Source organism: Parus major, chromosome 5 (assembly GCF_001522545.3).
Source record: "Parus major isolate Abel chromosome 5, Parus_major1.1, whole genome shotgun sequence".
Classification (NCBI taxonomy): Eukaryota; Metazoa; Chordata; class Aves; order Passeriformes; family Paridae; genus Parus; species Parus major.
In genome coordinates, this window is record NC_031774.1 from 22,729,500 (window position 1) to 22,756,779 (window position 27,280).

The window sequence follows — 27,280 nt, forward strand, 5'->3', positions numbered from 1 at the left end:
GAAGAAAGAAAAAAAGGTAAGATGTAGCTAGCTGAAGGAAATACTGAAGACTTAATGGGGAAAAAAAAGGGCAAAGGAGTGAGCTTAGTATACTCAAACATAATTCCTTACCTGACAACAGAACAAAAAGCAGGATCAGAGTAGGTGAATTTTAGTTCTTCACAGTATTGAGAAGGAAGCATGGCTTCAGTCAAACTAAAGATTTTACACAGCAACTGGTCAAAGAATAGAGAAAGCGGAACTTTCTCTATAACTTTATAACTTTCTATATAACTCTGTAACTTTCTTTATAACTTTAGCAATAAGCCATTGAGAGAGGAAATATCAGGAGAAAAAGGGTCAGAATTAAAGGCATGAAATAAAAAGTGATTTAAGAAGGGTTGTGATGCTCAGCCTCTTTTGGAGAGGAAAGAAATTACTTCACACCAAGAAAAGAGGCTGTGGCAATCAGGAAATACTGAAGAACTTGGGCAAAGTTAAGGGAATGTGGAGAAGCGGATATGTGGATATGAGCTAGTGCGCATCACTGAGTCCACGTAGCAGCTTTCCTAAACTTTAATGGAAGCTGAGAAGATAATTACAAACCCAATATACACAATTTATGGTTGGTGATGTTTGGGGGTTTTGTTGTTTTGGTTTGGTTTTTTGGAGTTTTTTTTTTTTTTTAGTTTGTTTTTTTGATTGTTGTTTTTGTTTGGTTTGGGTTGGGTTTCTGTTTCCAAAGAATATAAAATGTTCTAGTAGCCTAAATTATTACATATAGCCACTATACAAAAAAGAAGTAATTGATTCCCCTGGAATTTGCCATCCATAATCCTAACTGATAGTGTCTAATGAAAATTGCTAACTATTTACCTTTACTAGTGATACTAATTCAAGCCAGCAGTGTGCTTGCTTCATCACAAAATGTAAGAGTTACTGCTTAGAATAGTTTGCAGCCTGAAAGAGACTTCATTTAAGAAAACAGTATGCAACAAATCCTGGAGGCTATAGAACTAAAACTGTCAAGATCAAGACTGCAATTACTAGTAAAAAATTCATTAAAGAAGTGGCTTACTTTCTTCTATTATTGAAGAGTACTTTAATAGCTTAAGAATTCTAGAGAAAGTGGGATACATTACACTGAGTGAAAGAAAACAGAACAGCATTGTGTCAGATGTTTCCTGCTTCACCAACTGCTCTTTAGGGCCATTTAACTGCTGTTTTCCCCTTACTGCCAGCCTAGTTCATCTTCCCTGCCCAGACACTGTGTGAAGAGAAGGAAAGGTTTCTTCAGAATCTTCACAGGCCTTTTAAACCACCAGACAACTGCTCAGTGCATACGAGGCTTCTCCATGTGCTGATGGCCTTGTCTGCCCTGCTCAGAGATGAGCCTCTTCTCTAGTACAGGGCACTACTCTGTGGGCGCTTGAGCTGTATTTAAATAAACTACACACTTTTATAAACACTATCTTCTCTACTTCAAGTTTGCAGTGGTACAGATTGACACAGCACGGGAGCTGGAAGACCCAGATTTCCTCACAGAGAGCTACCTAAACCTGGCTCGCAGCAATGAGAAACTCTGTGAATTCCAGAAAACAATCTCTTACTGTAAGACGTGCCTGAACATGCAGGGTACCACTGTGAGCCTGCAGCTGAATGGCCAGGTGAGCCTCAGCATGGGCAATGCCTTTCTGGGCCTCAGCATTTTCCAGAAGGCTTTGGAGTGCTTTGAGAAAGCTTTACGCTACGCACACAACAACGATGACAAGATGCTGGAATGTCGAGTCTGCTGCAGCCTCGGGAACTTCTACACCCAGATAAAGGTACAGTAACCTAAGGGACAGAAGGGTGATTGTCCCCCAGATTCAGGGAAGCATTAGAAACCACGTGAATTTCAGTTTTTGTCTTTCCTATAGGAAATGAAGTACTGAGAGAGCATTGTAAGCTAAAATCCCTTTGTAATATCCAAATGGAGAACTCTCCTCTATAAGTAAGGATGGGAGGATTAGTGTCATGTTTATACAGCACAGCAGAAGCAGCTGTGAATATGTGTGTTGAAAAGATCAAAGTTAGATTCAAAGAAGATCACATCAGAGACACAGGGCTGGCAGCCAAAACTCATGGATTCTCTATTTCTACCACTATCGTAGGCAATTGGCTGCCAGCAAGCAGCTGTAGGTAAAACCAGGCAGGGACTGAGCACGGGGGTGATTTGCCAGTCCTAACTTCTGGTACAGACAGCAAAAAATAGGTTGTCCTCACAAAGTCTTGATTTCTTCACTCATAGAAGACTCATCACATGAAGTGTGGTGACCAAAAATAAAGAAAATAACATTGTGCTGAACACTTTTCAGGGTGAAATAAGAAGGCAGAAAGGAAATTTGAGAAATTGTGGTTTCCTTTGTGCATTGTGGAGAATTAAAAAAATATGAGGACTTTTTCACTTCTACAGTCTCATATATATTACTTGAGAATGGTTTTAGATATTTACATAAGTTTTATTTACATATTTACATTATTATTGTAAAATAAGATTAATTTCTAACATGCTTTTAATGCAAAAAAAAAGATGTTCATAAATTAAAATGTATTATTACTTTTTGTGAATTTGATGAGGCCATGAGTCTTAGTTCCACTTTCCTGAAATGATGGATAATGAGCTTCTTGGAGATCCCAGCTTACTGTATGGAGAAAATGAAGGCTCCATGTAGATATTACAAGTAGAGATGATGTAAGAGCAGATTTCAGAAAAAGAAGATAAAGTTTTCAGCCTTTGCTTACAGAGGAGGATTCCTGCAGAATGAAGTTAATGACTTTATGTACTATTTTATACTTTTATACTTTTTACTTTGTTTTTATACTTTTATACTACATAAAATTCTTTTGCTGGGTCATTGCCCCAGTGTCCTGAACCCAGAGAATAATTTTAATTCAGTATATGGCAATTCCCCTTTCACAATTTGATATCCACCAAAATAATGCACATGGAAGAGGAGCAGCATGAGTTTGGACATACAGAAATCGGGTGGCTGTTGCAGTGTTGGTAAATAATAGTTGGGCTTTTTTTGTTCTCCCCATTTTGCTTTAATTTTGCTGTGACTGCTGTCTGTGTGCTTGTCTGCCTTACAGGACTATGAGAAAGCCCTGTTTTTCCCATGTAAAGCTGCTGAACTGGTGAATGATTATGGGAAGGGCTGGAGCCTGAAGTACCGTGCCATGAGCCAGTACCACATGGCCGTGGCCTATCGGAAGCTGGGGCGCCTGGCAGATGCCATGGATTGCTGTGAGGTACGGGCTGCGGGCAGCCACAGAGCTGTGGGGGGCTCTACCAGGGGATCCTGCCACAGGACTGGAGCAAGAGAGGTACTCTGGCAATCACACTTGACTGTAGATCTTCCTGTTGCCTTACAGTTTTAGAGCTATGCTTTCTGCAGACAGGGGACTTCAAAATTTGGGTCTACGAATGGCCCTTGGTTAGGAATATGTGAAAAAGATTTTCCTTGCCTTAAAAGATGGTGCCACTTCTTTGGAGCTGATCCGTCAGTGGCCAGAGTGTAGAGTCCCAGCCTTGTTGTTTTGAATCAGGAATAAGCTCTTCTACTGACCAGAGGCAATTTCTTTCAGGAGTCCATGAAGATTGCCCTGCAGCACGGTGACCGGCCACTGCAAGCACTGTGTCTGCTCTGCTTTGCAGATATCCATCGCAGTCGCAGAGACGTGCAGGTACAACTCTTTCCTGCCAGGAAGGATAAAGGGAATAGCAAGAGGGCATGAAAAGCAGTTCACAGCAAAACATGTGTTCTCCTCCCTGCTTCTGCAGACAGCCTTCCCTCGGTATGACTCTTCCATGAGCATCATGACAGAGATTGGAAACCGCCTGGGCCTGATTCAGGTGCTGCTAGGAGTGACTAAGTGCTGGATGATTCAAAAGGAGCTGGACAAGGTCAGTTACAAACTTGTTTCTACAGAAGATTGTAGGAGGACAAGATTAGAGCACAGTCTTGTATTGCACTTCGGTGAGGGCACAGTTCAGAAGAGACCTGTACCCCCTGGGTTCTACCAACAGGGTCTGTTGCTTGAAGAGTTATATTTCTTTGAATGGTCTCTCTCAGCCAGGAATTTGTTATTATGGTAGGAACATCCATTCTGAGTCAGACTGCTAAATTACAGAATTGCCTCATTAGTCAATCCTGATGACTTTTAAGCTCTATACTGAGAAACCAGTACTGGAGGAAGGAAGCCTTATGCTCTGAAATAGATTCCTCTGCCTACTTTTTAGTTATATGACTAAGCTCATTGATGTGCTAATGATGTTTAGACAGCTCTACAGCTCCACCGTGTGCTTTGCAGGAAAATGTGGCATAAAACTCCTGGAGACACTTTTGATGGTCTATTTTACTCTGATGTGAAACAGAGGAATGAGAGTGGGAATTTATTTGGGAATAGACAACCAGTCAGTATAGAACAAGGGGGTAAAGTTACTTATTTTGAAAATGCTTAGGCAGTGTGTATGTGTGTTAAAGTCCAGACAACACTGATGTAGCACATTGCACGACAGGAACATTCAGCCACAGAATGAAATGCTCAAAGGTTAGCCCTGAACTAGCTCTGAACAACCTGGAGTACCTGCACAGTGCGACATCAAAATGCTGGCTGGGTCTAAATATGATGAAGATTCACTTTTATCAGTCATATTGAGACACCAAGAACTTTAGCTCAATTGAAGCATGCCAGATACCAGTGTATCCAGTACATGTCAGAATAGACAAGTTCAGGGTGCTGTGAGCATCTGAGTGCCTCCATTAGGGAATCAGCTGGGTGAGACACACCATACAATCTCCATAAGTAAACACAATGTTTGTTAGCAATGGAAGAACAAACTGTGGACTTGAAATGTTTGTTCAGTGTCAAAAGTACAGGACAGGACAGAGGAGGTAGGCCTCTGTAGGAGAGAATATTCAGAGCACTCATCAAACCCCTATGTTCACTCATTCTATCTCAAGCCACGGTCAGCCTCTGATATCAAGCAGCTCTCACTTGTGAGAACATGATGAGGGGTTTGCACAGAATTCTAATCTCAGCAAATCCCACAGAAGAAGAAAGTGAAGGAATCTTATATTGTCCCAGGCATTAGAGGGAAGTCTGCCCTGCTGGGTCAGGTACCTTACATCTGTTGACCAAATGTGACTTCCTTAGCTGTCATTCCTGAATATTCACCCAAGCCTGTTCTTCAACTTGCCAGGCCCAGTTTCCATTTCTCGTGCTACTCATCCCTATATCAGTTACTTAATAAAGCAATTTTCCAACTTTCCACTTGCAGATTCCCTGGTTTTGCCCAAGCTTCCTCCATCTTCCCAGTCTCTTTGGCTACTTAGTCCATTTCATTTGTGTATAATGTAATCAGTGCTAGTCCAAATCTTCCCAGGCTGCTCACAGCTTGCTTGCCCTCATTCTTGTTCAGCCTCATATTCCTGTCCAAGACAAACTGTCCCCTAGACTTGTCAACATCTTTTCCCCTACCCCACACATTTCACTTTGATTCTTAGTCACAGTCATAAATTTCAGGAGTTTCCAGTACACATTCAGTCTTCTTAAGTACAGTTCTCAATTATGTTCTCCCTGCTGGCCTTCAGCTCCCACTTCCCTCTCCTTTCATTTCCTTACCCTAGGCTGTTGCTGCCACCACAAGTCTAATGCCATCTCCTCTGCATTCACAGTGCATTTTTGCATCTCATCTGGTCCTTTCCTCCTCCAGTAGCAGTAATAGCAAATTATAGGGTAGAAATTTTATAACATGCATCACAAGGGAGATGTCTTTTTCCCCTTGGACAAATAGAAAGCAGATCTCAATAGTTCTGGAAAAGAGACTAATTATCAGAACAGGAAGGAACACTGTGACATCTAGGGGAAAATAGGGACTCATTTGGTATGACAGCTGCTATGCTAAATATTTCCTTCAGATTTAAAAAATGGATAGCAGAACACTCCTACATCACACCATGTGTAAGGCAAGGTGAATATATGAACAGCAGGGAAAAAATGGATGAGTGTGGTGTATTGGTGTTGGTAATCCCTTTCCTCACTTCTGGTACAAGTGAAATTGGAGCTGCCAACAATTTTTGAGCCTGCAAGGTAGGATGGGGCCAAGGCTTGCTTTGCTTGTGCTCCATCCCAGCCCCAAATGAGCATGTGGGGCTGAGTTTAAATAAATCTGTATTCTCTCTGCTTGGGAATCAGTCTCTGCTGACACTGAGTGTCTGCAACAGAAATGCAGCTCTTGCATTACTTGTGGTCTTTCAGAAACCAACCTTTTCTCATGGATTAGCTTTTGGGAGGGGAGGGAAATCTGCCCTCCCAAAAAAGCTTTCTTGATTCTTCAGAGTTGCAGGGATGGTTGTTTATCCAAATTTTACTCTGTACTACTTTACCTCTTTTTGTAAATAATTCTCATAGGACTTCATACAAGCCTGTTTTTTATATAGAACTAATGACCAGTGATCTCAATTCACAGGCTCTGGAAAGCATTGAAAAGGCACAGGAGCTGGCAGAGGGACTAGGGAACAAGGTAGGATTCTACAGCTTCTTTTCAACACTCTCCATGTCTTGTGTCAGGCAATATCAGATGTCAAACATTGAAGTATCCAGGCTTCTTGTTGCTCATTAGCATTCCTATTAACCAGTGAGTGCTTGGGATTTGCTTTGTCATGAAGTGTTTGGCTGTGGGCAGTTGCACAGATAATCATCAGTATGCAAGTCTGAAGAGAGAGGAGTCAAATGGGATAGGGCAAGGGGAACGGGAAACAGGGAAAATGGGGTGTGAAACAGAGAACTAGAGGATCCGAGATCTCTTCCTGGAAAACATTTCTGCCCTGAGCAGCAGCTGAACTGTGTGCTGGCTGGAGGCAGAGGAAAGTGAAATACACTGTATGTCACAGGGTAGCTCAGGGTAGCCACGAGTGGAAGAGCTGCTGAGCGTCTCAAACCTGGTGTTAGCTTTTGTGACACAAAGAAGGGTTAATGGCAGGAAGTGTTGAGCCCTGCTGATGTTTCTCCAGCTGGCTGATGGGGCTGTGGTGTTCCCACTGCTGTTTCTGGTCTGTTTTCACCGTGTTGTTCACCTGTCTTATGTTTCTGTCCTTCATGTGCAGCTCGGCCTGCTGAAGCTCCACTGCCTGTGTGAAAGGATCTATCGCACAAAGGAGCAGCAGCGAGAATTGCGTGACCATGTAGTGAAGTTCCATGAATGTGTGGAGGAGATGGAGCTCTACTGTGGCATGTGTGGAGAGTCCATTGGGGAGAAGAACAACCAGCTCCAGGCACTACCTTGCTCCCACTTCTTCCACTTGAAGTAATTAGCTGGAAGTACTAAATATTATTGTCATGACATTAGCCATAGGAAAGAGCTGCTTATGCCCAGAGTAGTCGTTTGCATGCTGTTCCTCAGGTCTTTGTCTTGATCCTGCAAGTCAGGATCTCACTGCAGTGCTAAGAGTCTCACAGCCTTGGAAGGTGAGATTTAGCCATCATATGCATCACATTCCCACTTGCCCTCTAAATGATTGTTCACTGATGCCCTCACCTTGTAGGTGTTCAGCCCAGTTCACAGATTGCTATTTGATTCCTCCTGGGGAATCGGTTCTTTGCTCCCAGGGGCAGTTTGGATTTTTCCCAAGTCCCCTCACCTTCTCCCTTGGCTAGTGGCACACAGAGGTGAAGAGGTTGTTCAGCCTGTTAGCATACTACTGCCAGGAAAGAAGTTAGCTGTACCATCGTTAAGAAACACAAGTGTTACAAAACACATTGATCTGAAAACCAAGAATTTAGTAACAAAGTCTCACACCGAGACCAGAATTAGGATCAAACTACTGGGCAGCGAGAGATGCCCGAAAAACTCTGTGGAGTTTATCTGTGGACTTGGCTCCAGCAGTACAGGAACAAACTTTTCTAAGGAATCTGCCGAAGCGTCTCCCTGGAAGGGATGGGAAAGAGATCCAGTCTCTGCCTGTGGCGGGAGGGCCCACGGGGAACAGCTTTGTGGCGTACAGTAGCTGCCCTGGGGGAGCCTCCGGCCGCGCTAGGGCTCCCCCGACCCGACCTCCTCCCGTTGCAGGTGCCTCCAGACCAACGGGACCCGCGGCTGCCCCAACTGCCGCCGCTTGTCGGTGAAGCCCGGCTACGTCTGAGCGCCGCGGGCTCGGCCGGGGACTCACGGAGCCGCTCCCGGGCCCCTCGGGCTGTGCCTGGCGGGGCGTCCTCGGCCTCCCCTGCGCGGGGTCGGCTCGGGCTCGCGGCCCGGCCCCGCTCCCCTCCCCCTCGCTGCTGTGTACGGGCACTGACTGTAATAAAGCGTTTCTGTGGGAGACCGCCCCGTCTGCCTCCAGCGCCGGGCTCCGAGCGCCGCCCGCGCCCCGCCCCGCCATGGCGGCACCGCCGCCATCACTCAGCAGCTTTGGGGGCGGCACGTGACCCGTCGGCCGCTCCCCGCCCCGCCGGCAGATTCGGCACGGCCGCGGGCGGCGGGGGCCGCGATCGGGGCAGCGGCGGCAGCGCCGGGGGAGGGCAGGGTGCGGGGAACCTCCGGGCCGCCCGTTCTGCACGTCCCGCCCGTGCCTCTGCCCCGCCCTGCTCTGCCGGGAACCCGCGGTGCGGAATCTGCCGCCCCGAACCCGCCGCGCCGTGCGCGCGCCCGCGGGCCGGCGGAAAGATGGCGTCCGTGTGGGATGAGTCGGAGGTGAGGGGCCCGGGGCCGGGCCGGGGGCTGCGGGGCCGGGGCGAGCCGCGGGCCGGGCCGAGGGTGACGCTGCCGTTGTTCCCCCCACAGGACGGCGTCGGCGAGGAGGTGCTGAAGATGTCCACGGAGGAGATCGTGCAGCGCACCCGCCTCCTCGACAGCGAGATCAAGGTAGCGGCGGGGGCTGCGCCGGGCCGGGCCGCCCTCCCGGGAGCTCTGTGCTGCTGTCGTTCGGGGCGGACGGGTTAGCACAGCCACGGGGACAGCAAAAAATTAAACACGGTTAATTGAATCGAGAGCCGCAGATTGAGGAATACTGAGCCGCGAGGATAGGGAAGAAATCACTGGAATAGCACGGACCCAAGGAAGCTGAGGGGCCGGTTGTTGGACGCAGCCATGGATGCTTTAGCTAAAGTTACACAGGCCCTCCCTGCCTCGTAGGCGCAGGGGAGGGAGAAGTCTGTGGCCTGAGTCAGGCAGGATCATTGGGTAATTCCGGTTGGAAGGGACTTGAGCAGACCTTCGGGCCAAACTCCTCAAAGCTGGGTCAGCCATAACCCAGGCTACTCAGGGCTTTATCCGGCTGGATCTTGAAAACCTTTAAAAACAGATATTGCATCGCTTTGCAGGGTGTTCAGTGCTACTGCTTGACAGACTTCGTGAGGATAAAGATTTGCTTTGTGTACAGGCTGAGCCGCACCTGTTTCAGTCTTTGTTATTTCATCTGCCCATTGTGTACGCCTATGAAGTGTCTGGTTCAGTCTCTGATACCTCTTTCTCCAGCAGTTCTGTTCTCCAGCTGAACAAACCCACCTCCATCAGCTGTTTCTCACAGGGCCCAGCCATCTTGGTGGCCCAGTGCTGAACTCAAGTCCAGTTTATCAATGACTTTGCTGTATGGGGGGGGAACACCAAAACTGGACTGAGGGCTCTAGGTAGGATCTGAAAGTATTGAATAAAGGGCACTGAACATTTCTCTGCATCTACAGTCCTGATAGTACAGCCCTGGATGCAGTTTGCCACCCTTGCTGTCAGGGCACATTGCTGGCTCCTGTTCAGTTCATTGTCTTATTGAGACCCCCAGGTCCATTCCTCAGCCAGACCATGTGTCACTCAGCATGTGTCACTGCAAGGTGCACTTCCCCCTGGTGTGGGGCTTTGCATGTGTCCTGGTATTTTGTCAGGTTTCTATGTGGCAGCTCTGCCCTTAAATGCAGAGACTGTTCCCTCCAGTTTGGTGTCATCTGCAAACATGATGAGAAAACATGCCATCCTTTTGCTTGTTCATTCATGAAGATGTTAAGTAGATAGACCTGTCTTGAGATAGACATGTTTTGCATAAAAGAGCACTTACAAATTTAGAAGGTTTGCTGCCTAGTGTTAAAGTATTAAATAAATTCTACAGAGTAACTTCATCCTACACTGCTTCAGGCTCTACAAGTAATTCTGAATTACTAATGTACTTTATTATTCTTTAAAGACAGTGAAGGTAAATATGTTCATATTTTTAAATGCAGAATTCAGTAAGGAATTCTTCATTTTATAGTAAGAGCATTATAATTGCAAAATGTTTGTGAGAACCCTCCATTCAGGCAGTTTTCCTTGAATGTTTTTTAGGCTGCTTTATTAAAACAAATTTATTAAGTTTTTTGCATTTTTATTTATCAGACTCTGTATTTGCTCCTGTAATAGATCTGTCCTGTAAATGTGTTACAGCACAGTATATGCTTAGGCATAAAGACTTTTAAAAAGATACTTTCTTTGTGAAGAGTGAGTTTCCCCATTGAACAGAATCCCATACACCAATTCAGGTGTGACCAGTTCTCCTGAGATCTCTTGGTGCTCCAGTGACTTCAGTGGGGATCCCAAAGTGTGTATCTGCACACTTGTGACTAACCAGGAAAGGGACAAAAAGGCCATTCAGTGTCAGCCAGACAGCACTGCAGACACCTGTGTTGGGTACCTTAGTGTTGGGTGTAAATGTACTCACTGTTGGATGGGGAATACATTTCTTTCTTGGAGGTTTTTTTTTTCCTTACAGTTAGTAGGATCATAGAATCATAGAATAGTTCAGGTTGAAAGGGACCTTTAAGGGCCAACTCCTGCAGTGAGCAGGGACATCTTCAACTAAACCAGGCTGCTCAGAGCCCTGTCCAACCTGATCTTGAATGTTTCCAAGGATGGGGCATCCACCATGTTTCTGGGTAACCTGTTCCAGTGTTTTACCATCCTTACTGTAAAAAGAATCTTATATCTAGTGTAAATTTACCCTCTTGAAGTAAGCCTTACCTCTCGTCTGTTGCAACAGATCTCACTAAAAAGTCTGCCCCCATCTTTCTTACACGACAGCTTTAAATACAGAAGGGCCACTATGAGGTCTTCCTGGAGCCCCCTCTTCTCCAGGCTGAATCAAAGAATGGTTTGGGTTGCAAAGGACCTTAAACATCATCTAGTTCCCACCACCTTGCAAAACATAACTAAAATAGGTGTGTATATGTAGCTACTTGTGTATCTGTATATATTAAAAGAGCACAACCAAACCATAGTTGCTATATCTAGGTCATACTGTTATGTAGGTCACATTGCAACCCTGTAAGCTGTTGCACTGATTATGCTGAGGCTACCAAGTGACACTGGGAAGAAATCATTTGGTGTTATTGATGAATTAGAGACCAGAATGGACTGTGTGGCCTTGATTCCTAAAAAATTGTGGCTAATTTGCTGGCTTTGCTTTTTTTTTTTTTTTGTATTCCATTTCCTTTTATTCTTTAGACTTATATTTCTGTAACTGTTTGCTTTTGGAATAATCTATTACTTGCCTCAGTCTCCTGACACCATTCCCTTTTCTTTCTTCTGTGTACCGATTTCAGATCATGAAGAGTGAGGTACTGAGAGTGACCCATGAGCTCCAGGCCATGAAAGACAAGATCAAAGAGAACAGTGAGAAGATCAAAGTGAATAAAACCCTGCCATATCTTGTCTCCAATGTTATTGAGGTGAGGGTGGTAGGCTCTTACATAGTGACATGAGAAGGGTGTGCGCTTTATAATGTCGGGGAGAAGGGTAGGGAACTCGTGAGGAATTCAAGACCTGGAGTGTTCTCAGACTACTGATGCTGCCAGAGCCAGGACTTCCAGGCTTTTCTGTTGGTTTTTTGTGACCTGCAAGTATATGTCTCTTGCACACTTGTTGTCTGGGTTGTTCCTTAGGCTTTGGGTACTGTTCATCTGTACCTAACAACCATCAGAGGATGACACAACCCTTCTGAGCGTAAACTTAAGCATCTAAAATTGGACATATGCTCTCTGGAACTTGTGAAACAGCAAGTGGCTCTGTTCCTCCATCACATTCTTTTTGTAATTCAGTAATTCTGATGATAGGAAAAAGAATGCTGATAGTTTCCTATTAAAAATGGGATTGGTTTGTACTGTTTTAAAACTTAATGAGCATAAGCCTTCATGCTATATGGGAGAAGGAATCAGTGCCATTAGCTACTACTTTGTTCTGAATTTTGTAACTTTCTATGCACTATTGCATGCTGCTTCATAAGGAAAGGAAGAAATCAATTTTTACAGGAGGGCTTTAATGCTTTCAGGATTCTACTCCTGATGTATGATGGAAAGTTCTGTTCATGTATGTTAGAAGCATTAATCCTGGGGGTCATCCTGCTAGCCTGGTTACATTGTCTTTAACTCCTTCACCCTGGTTTTCAGCTGCTGGATGTTGACCCAAATGACCAGGAGGAGGATGGAGCAAACATTGACCTGGATTCTCAGAGAAAGGGCAAGTGTGCTGTGATCAAGACCTCTACACGTCAGGTAAAACCCATGTGCCCAGCCAGGTGTGAGGTGTGATGCAAAGTATCTTCTCCTGGTAAATCTGATTTTGCTCACCTTGATTTCTTTTTTACAGACGTATTTCCTACCTGTTATTGGGTTGGTTGATGCTGAGAAGTTGAAGCCTGGAGATCTGGTGGTGAGTGAATCTATTGTGGTAGTTAGATATGATGGTGGCCAGAAAACTGCAAATGTCCTGCCTTTAAGGAAGAAGACCAGTCTGTCCAGGAATGAACCCAGATGGGTTCAGTTAGATTTGTAGTAAAGGAAAGAAGTTTGGGGGGTGTGTCCTTTATACGTAAAATTAGGTGCTGAAAGTTTAGAGACCACTTAGTAAGTTTTTTGTGTCTTTTTATTGTAAATAAACTGGACCACTCATTTAAAAAGTTGAAGGTTGACAGTGGCTTTGTCCATTCTGCCAAGCTGGGGTGATTTGATGAATGCCAGTATCAAATCTGGTCATTCCTGCATCCTTGAGGTCTACTTAATCAGCTTTGTTTGCATGTTTATTAAATGCTATCTGAAGGACCTGTTAAAAACAAAGGACTTTTGTTTACAGGGAGTGAACAAAGACTCTTACTTGATCCTGGAGACTCTGCCTACTGAGTATGATTCACGGGTGAAAGCCATGGAGGTGGATGAGAGGCCCACAGAGCAGTACAGTGACATCGGGGGGCTGGATAAACAAATCCAAGAGGTGATACTTTATGTATAGTTTCTGGTGTCACTGTGGACAACAGTCTTTGAACTTCAACTCAAACCAGACAGCCTGGATCTATGGAGAAGAGTGGATTTATATATTAATACTTTTCTTTTGTTGTAGCTCGTGGAGGCCATTGTCCTGCCAATGAATCATAAGGAGAAATTTGAAAATTTGGGTATACAGCCACCCAAAGGAGTCCTTATGTATGGGCCTCCAGGAACAGGGAAGACACTTTTAGCTCGAGCATGTGCTGCCCAGACCAAGGTAAAAGGAACCTGTGAAAGTGTGTGCTGCTGTAGAATAGTACCTGACAAAGAGTAAGAACACCTCCAGGGGAAGAAGGTCATACACACAAATTGGTGTTACAAAGGCTGGGATTTTCCTATTTGCCTGCTTGCTTGTTTTAATTAAGGGCTTCCTATAGTACTCAGAAGTGATGCTACTGTGAAATGAGGCCTAGGATTGATTCTCTTTCACTTCCCAGGCCACGTTCCTGAAGCTGGCGGGTCCACAACTTGTGCAGATGTTCATCGGTGATGGAGCGAAGCTAGTACGTGATGCTTTTGCTCTCGCAAAGGAAAAAGCTCCTTCCATCATCTTTATTGATGAACTGGATGCCATTGGCACTAAAAGGTGAGCTGTAGTCCATGTTGTAAAGTTCTTGGGAGCTGCCTAGCAACCTCCTTTGCCTGTGTATGTAAGCAGAGCCTTTTAAAGCACGGCTTACTCAGAGAGTGTGAAGACAGTCACAGATGGATAGCAATTGCCACAATCCTTGGGCTCAGCAGCAACGTTTGTCAGACTTGGGTTCTGTCTGATAGCCTCCTGCTGTATAAAACCCTTTTCTGACCACTGCAGCAGGCACCTGGAGGTGTTCACCCTCATTTACTACTTGTGCCTGGACAACATAAGCCCCATTCAGCTGTAATGACTAAATAAGTCTTATATGCTGCTGACTGTTATTGTAGTTGCAGTCCTCATCATAGTAGGACTGTAGTTTCAAGGAAAAATTTGGAACATCTCGGCCAAGGAGCATGAACTGCAGTCATTCTGTGTTTTGATGTGATTAAAAGCAGGGACAGGGTGGTCAGGTTCATACTGATAGTTTTACTCTTGTTTCCACTCAGGTTTGATAGTGAGAAAGCTGGTGACCGAGAGGTGCAGAGGACCATGCTGGAGCTGCTTAATCAACTTGATGGTTTCCAGCCAAACACACAAGTCAAGGTTGGGAGCTAGCAGGGAGGTGCAGCTGAGGTCCAGGGTGCTCTAGCAGGGGATGGAAAACAATGTCCAGGGGAAGAAGTTTGGTGAATCTTGGGGGAGAAGAGGCCTGTCTTCCAGGTGCCTCACACTGCTGATCCTACTTCTACCTAGGTGATTGCTGCAACCAACCGGGTTGATATCTTGGACCCAGCTTTGCTCCGCTCTGGACGATTAGATCGGAAGATTGAGTTTCCAATGCCTAATGAAGAGGCCAGAGCCAGAATTATGCAGATTCATTCACGCAAAATGAACGTCAGGTACGGCCCTCTGGGGCTCTTTTTGTCACTCAGGATGGTACCTCAGGGCTGAGAAGTGGTTGGCAGTCACTTGTTGGGAGCTCACTGTGGGGCTGAGGAAACTCCCTGCATTGCTTTTTCTATTTGGTACATGCTCTCAGACTTTTTTTCCCATTTGCTCATATCAGCCCTGATGTGAACTATGAGGAACTGGCTCGCTGCACAGATGATTTTAATGGAGCCCAGTGCAAGGCTGTGTGTGTTGAAGCGGTAAGTATTCCTCCATAGGAATAGCAGTGATGGGAGTGAAATGTGAAAGCTAGCGTGGAGTAATTATTTGGAACTGGTGTGGTGCTCACATTCCCTCTCTAAATACTGTCTCATTGGGCAGGGGATGATTGCCCTCCGCCGTGGAGCAACAGAGCTCACCCACGAGGACTACATGGAAGGAATCCTGGAGGTTCAAGCAAAGAAAAAAGCCAATCTGCAGTACTATGCCTGATCCCTGCCTGGTCAAGGTTGAGGCCTTGGCAGAGGACAGGAGTAGACTGGACTGTATCACTTACTTTCTGTCTGGAAAAAATAAAGCATTTTTTCCCTTTAAAAACAAATCCGTGATGTGTTGGAGCTGTCGCCCTTGCTCTACAAGGTGGTTCTGCATCTGTGTCAGGAAGGCTAAAAGCCTCCTGTCCACAGTGCCCATCATGCTGCCTTTGGACCCTCCTTCAGCTAGAACTGGACTAAACCCAGCTCTGATACTCCCTCATGAGGACCAAGAGGCTACACTGCAGTAAGTGTACTGTGACATTGATGATCTGCAGCTCAGACAGCATCCCCGGTTCTTGCCTGTGCAGCCAGTGAACAGCCTACAGCCTTGTTAGACTTTGAAACTTTTGAACATTAATTTTGCAAGGGTGAACACAACTCACACATGAATTGATGTTTTAACTTGGTCACTTGAATTTAGCTCTTGAAACTTTAAGACTGTTGGTGGTATATGTATGTGAGCTTTCTGGGGAAATCAGACATTAGTCATAAGAACTCGAGGTTTCATCCACTGAGCAAGTCTTTCAGTACTTTTAATGCCAGTTGAGAATTACAACTTCCATTTAAAAATTACACTTTTCATAAATACACTGACTTTAGCATTAAATATCTTACATGCCACTGTATTGTATTTTAAATACAATGTAAACATCTCCAAATGCTGGCCATCTCATCTTTACCTGTGCAGTTTTTGGATGCTTGGGAGAGGGGCAGGGATGGGAGAAGGGAAAAAAAAATAGATGGATGAAAGAAAAATGCACTCCAAAGTACTTTGGCTGATGTTCCTGAGTTAGCCCTAGTACTTGTGCTGGTACCAAGGTCCTTAGTGCTCATTTTGGAGAGGGATCTTGTTCCAGCAGAACACGCGTGTTCTTGACACGCTGCGCTCAGGGCATTTGACATTGGAAGGGCGTGAGTGGAGAACTGAGCAGAAGCCACACGTTCCTGAGGAAAATACACTGTGGTTCCTTTGGACACTAATATTAGAGGGGGCTGTACATCTGCTATTTTAGCAGTACTGTTATTTGAGCTCAGGGAGAATTACTCATCTCCTTTCACAGGAGTTGCACCCACAAGTTAGTTCAGGAGTGAAAGTTGATCCTGGCAGCTCAAACTATGACACATTTTGAAAAATGTACCTCTGGTGGAATAAGTAAAAGCTGCATGTTGCATACATCTCCCCATTAAAATAAAGGTATGTTAGCCAAATGAGTAATCTTCACTGTGTAAGAAGCTGAGAAAAACTTTCCTCTGCTTTCCCAGAGTCTGTAAGTTTTCTTGGGGTCTTGCTGCTCAGTTACAGCTAGCTCCTTTTGGAAACTGTTTTGAGTAGTGAGTAAATAGCTGAATCCACAGCATGGAATAGCACAGGTTTCTGATTTAAATAAATTAATACTAAGAATGGGCTAATTCTTTGGCCTAAACCTCAGCTTAGATCAAGGTTCTTTTGGGAAAGGATGGCCTGAGCCAACACTAGACATGCCACATGTTGCAAAAGTGTTCAAGCCAACTTCACTTAGCTCCTTGCCCTAAATTGGGTCTGAATTACACAGACCTGCAGCAATAGAGTTGGTGCGTAAACATCCCTTACAACTGGACAATAACAGGACCATGGAGGTACAGTTCAAAAAACAGCACAAAAAAAGACACAACCTCGGACTTAATCCCTTGTAAACAGAAGAAAAACAAATTGAAAGAACTGTCCCCCTTAAACCATCAATGATCAAGTTGCCAATAATTCAAACCTGGAGTTACTTTGCAATGTCCGTGTCTGCGACTGGAGGCTGTAGCAGCGTCCCACGGGCTGGCATTTCAACAGCTCTGGCACTGCTCTCCACACGCTGACATGCCACCTCTTCCTGGTGTTAACCCACAGCTCTGCCCAGGCTGCGCTTTCCAGAGTCTCTCCTCACTCCCTCTGGGGTCACACGGCCCCATTTTCTTGTCTGGGTTTTTGTACAGATGCCCGGGAGGTGTTGAGTGACGGGGCCAATGTGCAGAGGAACCCAGCCAGCAGGGTGAGGCCCAAGCCCCCCCAGGCACAGAACATGGACCAGCCATAGCCATGACTGATGTCCTCTGGCAGCCCATAGACGTAGCGAGGATAGCGGGATAACTCAAAATTGATCCCAGCTACGCATGTGCAGAGTGAGATGATGCAGCAAGTACCTGCAGGAGAAAAGCAAGAGGGTTCTACACTGCCCTCAGACAGGTTAATTATGCTCTTTTTCCCTCAGTATTTTCAAAGTCATGGATTTTCAAAATCGAGAATTAATTACCCTTGGGTTTTTTTCTGCAGTCCTACCAGCCATTCTCCTTATAAGGCAGAGAAAAAAAAAAGGAGGATATGTAGGACTACAAGATACTTCACAAATAACCACTGTTACCTTAACACCTTTCATTGCAATTTTGAACTCAGTCATAGTTCATTAGGCTTTGATTCTCCTGAGACTATTTCCTATGTCTAATGTCTTCAGGTTCCAGACAGTACTTGGGCAGTTTCTCTTACGAAAGGTAATTAGCTCACTAAATCCCAGGGCTGCAAAGTGCAGCACTTTTTGGTTTCCACCAGGAACACCCACACTTCTGCCAGCTGTACCCTAGGCCCACAAAGCATGCCCAGGTTTTTGTCATCTGCTACATATTCACTGAACACCTATATAGAGGAGAAAAAATCCTAAGAAGATACAAGGCACTCTAGTATGTCTAATATACATACTATCTTGTATGTCTAATATACACTAGTACACTAGACCCCAGCTCTATACTGCCCATTTTCAAGTTGAAAATCAAAGCTCAGAAAAACCTTTGGTCACACAAAGTCTGCTCCCACCCTGGACAAACAGAGGTAACACCCCTGGCAAGCACAGAGCTCACATCCTTATCACCAGGCCAGGGTCCTCCGAGGTTTGGCTGGTTTGGACTTCATCATTACATGAAGATCTAAGCATCTTTGAGTACCAGAAAGGTGTTATATATTAACTTATGTTTGCTTGTTACGATTCCTAGGGAAAACTGGGCTGAGCTGTCTGACAGGAGCCACAGGCTGCACGCTTGGAGCAAGCCAGAGGACTTGCTCATTGTGCACATGGCCCCTGTGGCTACACACCAGCTCTCTAGAGCAGCAGGCCCATACACTCAGATTGGGGTCTACTGAAACATGCAATACCCATGCAATCACAGGTCCTGCCCAGTGCTGAAGTGGTAACTACGCTGTGCTGACCTTACTGTTACTTTTGCAAGGCAGCAATACTGAATGTGATGACTTGAGGAGCAGAAGCAAAAGGCTCTCACCTCCCATTAGGAAGAGCAGCCCAGCCACGTACTGCATGAGCTCCTGCTGTTTGCAGCAGCCCAGCACACCAATGATCCACCCAAACAGGATGATGGAGACTGCCATGCCAATGAAGCCAGCTGTCATCCTGCGCAGATCTGAAGGAAAAGGAGAAAAGCAAGACAAGACATGAAGATGGCAGTACCTAGAGAGAACAGCCAGGGCAGAGTCCAGAGAGATGTGCATTTACTGGTTCTAAAGTTTATACTTCAACCATGGACTTCTCCTGTAGCTTCTTTGAGATAGACAGTTTTCCCATTGCACTAAAACTATAAGGGAATCCATCTAAAATGGCTCTGTTGTGCTGGGCATTGTGCAACTAGAGAGCATTTCTGTCCTGATCCAGGCAAATACTCCCCAGCATGGGACAGAAGGGGTGCATCACCAACTCATGTTAGTACCACAGGGCTATTTTTTCATTTTTGTTTTTTTCAGAGGTGGCATCTTTCTTTGGGATAGAGTTTGTTGGGGGAGAAAATATTTTGCTGAAAATGGAAACAATAGAAGCAAAAGGGGACACTTGAGAGGACTAAAGGATTAACACATGGGAGGCACATAGTGTGAACTGAAAAGAGGAATAGTGGGAGGACAGAAGCAGACAGCAGATCAATACAGTATTATGGGAACAACTCCAGTAACAAGCTCTAAAAAAAAAAGCTTGGGTACCAGTGACATGAACAGCACTTTGTTAGCCATAGTAAAATTGCTGTTCTTGTCTCCTAGTTCAGTCTCCAGCTGAACTAGGATTTCCTTGGCACTGACTCTCACATGACAGGGGCTATGTTAAATTATGTGAGCAATAGAACAAAAAAAAAAAAAAAACAGAAGTGGGAGAAGAAAAAAACTGATTAGATCATTCTCAGTCACAGACTACAGGTCAGTTATCTGTGTGGGAAGGACTTGGGCATGAGGCAGCTTGTGGGACAGATGCTGGTGCAAAGACAAACTAAGATGTCCCCTAAAAGAACTGGTCACCAGGGGGTTGCATCAGGTCACTGGTGTGCACACAGAAAATTGCAACAGGATCTATACAATGATGCAGCACCTTTGCAGTAAGCCAGCTTGGAACTGCCTGCACCCAGATCCAGAACACGATTACACCTTGCCATTCACTACATGTCTGTACTCCTGAATTCCCAGCTTTAAGCCCCTCCAAATTTCATGTCCCCTTCCAATCATACTCATCACTAATCAGTCTGTATCTATGCTTAGAGTCCAGTGCCATGCTTAGACGAGGTGATTCTGAGCCCTCAGCTGGCATTAAGGCATTTAGTGGCCCAAACATTGTTGTGCCCTGCTCTGGGCTACTTACGGAGCGCGTGCCACTCATCCTGCCGGATGGTGTTGGTGATGTTGATGGGTAAGTTGCGAGGCAGAGAGCTGGAGGTGTAGTGGTACTTCACAGCAGTGCAGCGCTGAATAACTCCTGTAAAGAGACATCAGCGTGAAACAGCATGAAGCCTCTCTGCCTTGCACTTGCTGCTGAGTTGGCTGGCCCAGCAGAGCTTGCACAGGGGAAGCCTTAGTTCAGTAACAGAGCAAATGTAACCAAAAAAGAGCTCTTTGCTTCAAAGGCTTTGGGATTAGGAGGGGAGAGAACCTACAAAGAAACACCTGCAAAGCAGGAGACAGGTGTTCTCTCCAAGTAGCAACAGCTGAAGTTAAACAGTAATGACAGTCAGGAAAAACATCTCTAAAAGCTTTCTAGTGGAACTACTATGATCTTTTTGGATGTCTAAGGAGACAAGAACGTGGCCAAGTACCAACAGGACCGCTTCATCTCTAAGAAGTCAGAATTGAAACACTTTGAAAATTTTGAATGAATGCTGGAAAGTGAATTGCATAGGAGAATCTTTTGAACTCACTCCAATAGTCATTGGCTCTTTGCTTTACCTTCAATGAACAGTAGTACCCAGGCAGGCTTGTTTCCATTATAGCTTAAAGAAAATGTACCCCAGATGTAAATGTGAACTTACAAGCATGTCCTTCTTGTAAGGGATTTTTAATTTAGAAAATGGGAGAGAATAAACATGGATGATGGAGTAGAATAGAGCAACCAGAAAGGTAAAAGAGCTGAATGGTACAAAAAATTCCTCTTAAACAACGGCTACAGGGTCATTACTGCTATTTGAATTTTGGAGCAGAAGAACAATTCAAAAACAATCAACTGGCCAATGAGCTAATTAAGCTGGTGAACAATCACTAGCAGGGAGCTGCAGACTCAGTGATCAGCTTTGCAAAAGACCCTAGAAAACCCAGGAGAAGAACTGAGCTTTGTGTGGCTCCCATAGCAATGAAAAGCATGATTTTGTTCTCTAACAATGTTCACTGGGACTGTACTGACCTGGTTTCTGCAAGGACCTGCAAAGAGGAAGCCCCCATTTCACAAGATCAGAAGCTACATACAAGAGGCCCTGGCAATTCCATCCAGCCATCGGGTCAGGGAGGAAAAGGTGATCTGAATTTCCTTCCATTTCAGGTGGGCTCCCATTCTCAGCTGTGCTTCCCACCACCCCTTCCCTTGCTGTGGCTCCCTGCTGCTTCCCCAGCACCACAGAGCACTTCCAGCTGCACACCATACACAGAGGTGCTGCCCTTCACCTGCAGCCAGTGGCCCTCTCCTGCTGAGCAGTGCTCCCTCCTTGCACTTACCTCAGGACAAGGCTGGGGAGCCACCTGAGCAAGAGAAGCCGGTGTCAGAGGGTGCCAGTTTCTTTGCAAAGGCTGCAGACATCTCAGTTAAGAACTTAGGCCATACACAACACATCACAGTATCTAATCAAATTTCACCTGTAACTGCTGACTGAACTTAATTTCAATACGGACATGATTTGCATGTGCTGTTGAGAAATATGTATATAGAACAAACTAATGACATCAGATTTCAGATTATAATGCACTGCATTCATCGAAAGTATGATTGATGCACTTACACTTCCTGATCATAAAAGTAATACATATGAAGCAGTATTTTAAACAAGAGCGGGGATTACTATTTTTATAGCTCATTAAAGAAAAAGCAAAGACTAGAGACGTACATCCCTTATGATCAAAGCTATGGGCTTCTCAGCTAAGACATCACTAAGACAAATATTTGCTCTTCATTATTCCAAGAGTTTAACATGTAAACTAGAACTGAAACCTCTCCAGCTTCTCATACAAAACTGGTTATTTAGAAATTTTTGGATATCAATTCATTCTTCCTCTGGTTTAAAAACTGTACTCCTAATCCTTTCTTCCCCAAAAATCAAAGTGTTGATTTTATATAGGTGGCACATACAATTATACTAAAATGGCAAGTTTGCAAAAAACAAAAACAAAACAAAACAAAAAAAGGCCCAACAAAAAAACTCAGGAGTGCATAGGTTTCAGGGCTTTTGCTCAGTGCTGACCTCTAATCCATAGGCTCAGTAACAGCCTTTGATTACACCAGCACAATCCGTTTTTCCAACAAGATTCCATTTTCCTGAGAGCACAGGCTGGACCCACCCTGATGTGAGCCACTACAGGCAAAACAAGGAAAGCCTCTTTCTGTAGATCTGCTGGAAAGTCTGAAATAGGCAGGCAAGAGAGACAGGGAATCAGCGAAGCAGTGAGTGTGATCTCTCAGCTGAATACCTAAGTCACTTTCTCCCAGGAAATTTTAACACACACCCAGGCAACATTCAGCACCTCAATTTTGCATTTGCCATCACTAGTTTCTATTTCCCATTTTTTCAGTAAATCTCTAGGTCTCACTTGCAGAGATGCCATGCACTCAAATATGGCCAGGTACTCCACAGGACTGCATTGAAAGTCATGTAACACCTTGTTCTCCAAGTACTCAAGAAAAATAGTAAAAATCAAAATCAGCTTTGCAGTCCAAAATTTATTGTTAAGTAAAAGGTGTTTCAAAGGTACTCCAATAAGTTCTTGGACCTGAGCCTTACAGACCTGAAATCACAGTCTATAAAATAAGGACAGCATCCTGCCCTCCATTTCAGAAACCTGCTATCAAAGTGATTTCCCTTTTGTTTACAACACACTCAGACAAGCACCATAAGATAGCCTGCAAAAATTAAAACCTTTGCCTTCAGGCAAGGGTTTGAATAGAATGGAGTCACGTGGTGAACAACAAGTGAGTGTTGTCTGTTCTGGCACACAAGTACATTGGGAATACAGGACAGAAGGAGACAGGTGCATGGGTCATTAGCTTGCCATAAAGCACACATCCAAGAAAAAGGTTAGATGGACATCCTAATCATAATCAGGATCCCAGCATTTCTAAGGGCTTTAACAGAATGCCGTGAGAGTCACACTGCATGTACAATTTTCTTGATTAAAAAATAAACATGAACTGCAATGAACTGCATCCAGCAATGTCACACTGACACTTTCATGGCTCAGCCACATTCCTGCTCCTTCTCACAGCCAACATTGTTTGTTAACACCTTGTCCTCAACATGTTTTTTTTTACCCCTCAGTATTGCAACTGCAGACAGGTTCCCCTTGGAACTTGCACAGCCCTTGGAAGAGTACATGTGAGTGTCTCTCTCTGGACTTTCTCCTTTCTCCTGATTGAACACAAAGGATGGGAAAGGTCAGAGGATGCTTGCTAGACTAGCCAGATACCCAGGAAGAGCAAAGGCCCCTTGTTCCTAAACTGCTAGAAACATGGGAACATCAACCCTGCTGTGATACATTCAGTCTGTAATCCTGGGTTTAGCACACCCCAACTTTCAGTTTAGTTTTTGTCTCCGACTTTGAGATATGAGGGTTTTCTTTACAAATTGCGCCAGAGGTTTATGAAGAAATTGAGGAGTTCATTTTCAATTCTGCTACGTGGCCCAGTATCAGAGCAGTCTGACTCTCACACAGCTGGGAGAGACCCCCTCCTGCCCATGAGCAGCCACAGCCAGTTAACAACTAAATACCATGTGAGGCCTGGCCCTCCCCTCCCTCATGCCTCAGGACCAAGTGGCCATTGAAGCTTCCTGGCATTTTCCTACCATTTCTTCCCAGGACTGCAAGGAGCATCACAGCCATGCTTTCACTCTGTCCACATCGTCACCCAAGGGCCACCAGATCAAATAAATCAACCTTCCTTTGAAATACCACAAGAACTCTTACGGGTCACACTGACAGATCATACTTACCAAGGGCCATGACCAAACAGATCAAGTTTATGAAACATGCCACTAGATCCTCTACAGACCTCACAGACAATCCCATAACTCTTCCAATTTATCATCAGTCAGAAAGAATGGGAAATACAGACACCAGGACTGAGCAGGTTCTCCTCACTTTCTCAGCTACTTTGTGGTACCAAGAAGTCTTTTCAGTATATATGAGATGTACCAGTCTCACCCCAGAGACTTTTCAGATTAAGCCTGAAAAGCAATAAAATCCATGTTTTATCAACAGTGATGAACCTTTTATTTTTTAATTCCCTCAGTTTAGGGATTTTAAAGTTTAGGGATTTTAAAGCGCATGTTGTTCAAGCTATCCAAAGCAGCCTGTTAGAATGGATCTTTCCCAATTCATCATTTTCTACTGTCACCATTTTACTCTCCTAATAGGTAGAGAAGACCCCTAAACAAGATGTAATAAATCCCTGAAGGACCTTACTACTTAAGAACAGTCCATGTAAATGGTTTTTGTTGTAGCATCAATTATTGAATGTGGAATCCACATAGCATAGGCTCTACAAGATGATGTGTAGTGCTCATGTTCTTACACTCAGAAACAGAGATCCTCTCAGTTTCCTCACCAAATGGTTCAGTTCTTTGGCTTCTATCTCTTACTGATTGCTAATCTCCATTTCCCCTATGTGGTTTTTACATTATTTCTTCTTTTGCCTTTTAATTGTATTTTTTAAATGAAACTGTATTTTTTCACAGTTCCAAAATAGTGATTTTGCATTTTAAGAAAATTCTCACATATCATTCTCATCTTACATTTAAACATTTCCCACCTCTCAGTTTTGCATTACATTTTCTGACTTGTTTTTTCATTTTAAATATATGAAGTGAATATATTTTGGTTTTTTTAATATCCTAGATATATAAATGGATGCTTGGATATGCATCATTAGCTACAATGCTCAAGTATGCAAGTTTCCATGAAACTGCTTTGTATTAATAGCAGTAGATAAATACAGGACTAGAAATCCATGGAATTATCTATATGGGTAAGTGTATTTATGGACTTAAGTAATTTATTCAGAATTCAGGAGAGATGCAGAAAGGAAAGAAATCTTACTCCAGAGAGACTAGAAAAAATGGAGACTATAAAACCAAACCAAAATTATCATAGAACTGTGAGAAAAAAGTAAGATTTACTCCTCTGTCACTAAAAGACCATAAAAATATCTAGATTAAGGAATACTAGGAATAAAGAAGGGCATCACACATCACCAAAGAGGTAACTGAAAACTTAATGCAAATTGAGGAGGAAGTAGGACTTTCAGCAGTGCACAGTAGTGATCTTCAGGTCACACCAGGAGAAAAAATACCTTATTTTCCCTTTCAGAAACTCCAGATATCCTGCTTGAGAGAACAGCTCAGATGCAGCCACACCTGACCATCAGTCAGAAAAGGCTGCTTAATCACAGTTGTCAGAGAAAAGAGACACAGTGGGAACGAGGAAAGGCTGCTAGTAAAGCAGGTCAGGAGAAGGGATAAGAGAGTCATATCTATTTAAAGATCTGATTCTACAAGAACTATTATTAATAATTTCCCTCTACAAGATGACACATAAATCTTTACAGTAGCAAATGCAGACCTAATAGGCAAAGAATATAAGGGGAGCAAGGCTTTTTGTAGGGAAAGGCAAGGTCTTTTATTAGAACAGCTGGGGAAAAAAGCAAAATTAAGTAGACAGAAAACATTTTGAATTTAGAGTCCTTCCAGTTTTACACATCAAACACTGAGGAACACCATTCACCACCCTGTAATGCTCTGTAGAATGTAGAATGCAGACTCTAGTCTGTCTGTGTGACTTCTTGTAGTATTGGGAAAATACCTCAGAAAGAGAAGTACTGAGGACCAAACTAGTATTCTTCCCACCCCTTCCCCCATCTTAGCTAATATCAGTGGGAGCTGAAAGCCTTTTGCTTGATGTGAAGAAAAAAAATAGATATTTTACATGACAGCCACAATTAATAGAAAGAAATTAATGAGTTCCCTTTTAGTAAAAGGAGTTCAGCATAGAAGTAAAAATTAAATCACATAAAATGTATCCTAGGAGAATAAACAGGGAAAGAAGCTAAGCACACAGCACTAGAGTTTCGAGAAGTAAGAGTCACTGCTGTGCATTGGAAAGAAGGGACAAAGACGAGCTGAGATTCACAGTGCCAGTCTATCCAGCCTCTGCTGTGCAGGACTGGCGTCACAGTTGGAAGCCAAGCTGAAGAACTGCTCTCACTTTCTTAAGATAGCATTTCCATTTTGTGCCTCAATGGAAGCACTTTTCCCAACTCCTACTCTCTCTGTGCTAATATGTACCTGCTGGAACACTAAGTCCTGCTATTTACCATTAACCATACATAACCCATTGACTTCATGGGTCAGCCCACTACATTATTTATACCACCAAATGCAGGACTTTTATTTATACTTCATGGCCTGCTTGGCTTTGCACCATGTGCCACAATAGTAGAAGATCCACAGCTTTCTCTCCCGTCACCCTGGGGGCCCTGAGTGACATCTGCCACCATGAAAGCCTGGCAATCTACTGCAGCAATGAGAACACCCCCCATGCTAGAACGGGAACAACAGGTCCCTTTCACCTTGCTGCAAGAATCACAGTGCTACAGACAACACCGCACGTTCCTCAGCACTCAATTGGAAGGAAGCGTCGGGGTTAGGAGGACGCCCACCGAGAGTCAGGCCCTGCACTGGGCCCCCGAAGGGGCTCTCTGAGGACGCGGTCCCACCCAGCACTGCAGCATTTTTAGCAGAGAGGGAGGCGCACAAGACCCCGGGATGGGGTCAGGGCCGCGCTCGCCGCTTCCCGCACGCCAGGGCACCGGGAGCCACGGCTCCGTCGGGTTCCATCCGCGCCCGCCCGCCGGCCCGGTCTCGCCCCGGCAGCGGCAGCCGCCGCCCCGTCCGCAGCCCCGGCGGGGCCGCTCCGGCACCGCGCTCAGCACCACGGACAGCGGCGGGGCCGCCGCCGCCCCGCGCCCCCGCACCTTTCCGGATGAGCTCCTCGCTGTCCGGCTCGTAGCCCGCGCGGTGGCAGCGCCTCCAGAGCCCCGAGACGGTGGAGTTGAAGCGGCGGCCGCAGTGCGAGTCCAGCGCGGCGGAAGCGGCGGCGGCCGGGGCGGGGGCCGGGGGGCGCCCGGGCAGGAGCGCCCGCGGGGGTCGGGCGCGGAGCGGCAGGTGCGAGCTGGGCGCCGACATGGAGCCGGGCGGGTCGCTGCGCTTGTGGCCGAAGCCGCGGCAGCGCTCGCGGTGCCGCCGGGCGTCCGTCTCGTACCAGGAATCGGTGCCGATGGCCACGGCCAGGAGGGCGAGGGCGGCGGCGGCCAGGAGCAGCCCGGTGCCGCTCAGCGCCTGAGCCGCGGCCGCCATCTTACCGCGCCGGGGGCGGCAGGGGCGGGCGCTTCCCTGCAGCCCGGCTGGGGCCGCCGCCCGCGGCACCGCCCCCGGAAGGGACTCGGGGCCC

The 27,280-nt window shown here is 45.3% G+C and overlaps 2 protein-coding genes across 2 annotated transcripts; one reads left to right on the forward strand and one right to left on the reverse strand.

Moving 5' to 3' along the window:
- The first annotated feature begins 7,149 nt into the window (after positions 1-7,149).
- LOC107205680 (26S proteasome regulatory subunit 6A-B) lies at positions 7,150-15,956 on the forward strand. The gene is made up of 13 exons (XM_015630359.3): positions 7,150-7,330; positions 8,093-8,713; positions 8,804-8,884; positions 11,584-11,709; positions 12,427-12,531; positions 12,626-12,688; positions 13,109-13,246; positions 13,373-13,516; positions 13,737-13,885; positions 14,380-14,476; positions 14,627-14,772; positions 14,940-15,021; positions 15,143-15,956. Exons 1-13 carry the CDS (start codon positions 7,226-7,228, stop codon positions 15,251-15,253), a joined length of 1,968 nt encoding a protein of 655 aa, XP_015485845.1. The 5' UTR covers positions 7,150-7,225; the 3' UTR covers positions 15,254-15,956.
- Positions 15,814-27,216, reverse strand: LOC107205682 (transmembrane protein 178B-like). Its single transcript, XM_015630368.1, has 4 exons — positions 26,805-27,216; positions 19,944-20,057; positions 18,592-18,729; positions 15,814-17,466 (listed from the first exon to the last, which is right to left on the reverse strand). The coding sequence occupies exons 1-4, from the start codon at positions 27,184-27,186 to the stop codon at positions 17,222-17,224; spliced, it is 879 nt and encodes a 292-aa protein (XP_015485854.1). The 5' UTR covers positions 27,187-27,216; the 3' UTR covers positions 15,814-17,221.
- Positions 27,217-27,280: the final 64 nt, after the last annotated feature.

Excerpts from the sequence above, each read along its gene's own strand:
- LOC107205680 (XM_015630359.3), top strand. The coding sequence starts at position 7,226 with ATGTGTGGAGGAGATGGAGCTCTACTGTGGCATGTGTGGAGAGTCCAT. Across the intron at positions 14,477-14,626 it reads AGCCAAACACACAAGTCAAG|GTGATTGCTGCAACCAACCG; the intron begins GTTGGGAGCTAG and ends ACTTCTACCTAG. Across the intron at positions 15,022-15,142 it reads AGGCTGTGTGTGTTGAAGCG|GGGATGATTGCCCTCCGCCG; the intron begins GTAAGTATTCCT and ends CTCATTGGGCAG.
- LOC107205682 (XM_015630368.1), bottom strand. The coding sequence starts at position 27,186 with ATGGCGGCCGCGGCTCAGGCGCTGAGCGGCACCGGGCTGCTCCTGGCC. Across the intron at positions 18,730-19,943 it reads GGATGAGTGGCACGCGCTCC|ATCTGCGCAGGATGACAGCT; the intron begins GTAAGTAGCCCA and ends CTTTTCCTTCAG. Across the intron at positions 17,467-18,591 it reads GCTGCTCTTCCTAATGGGAG|GTACTTGCTGCATCATCTCA; the intron begins GTGAGAGCCTTT and ends TTTCTCCTGCAG.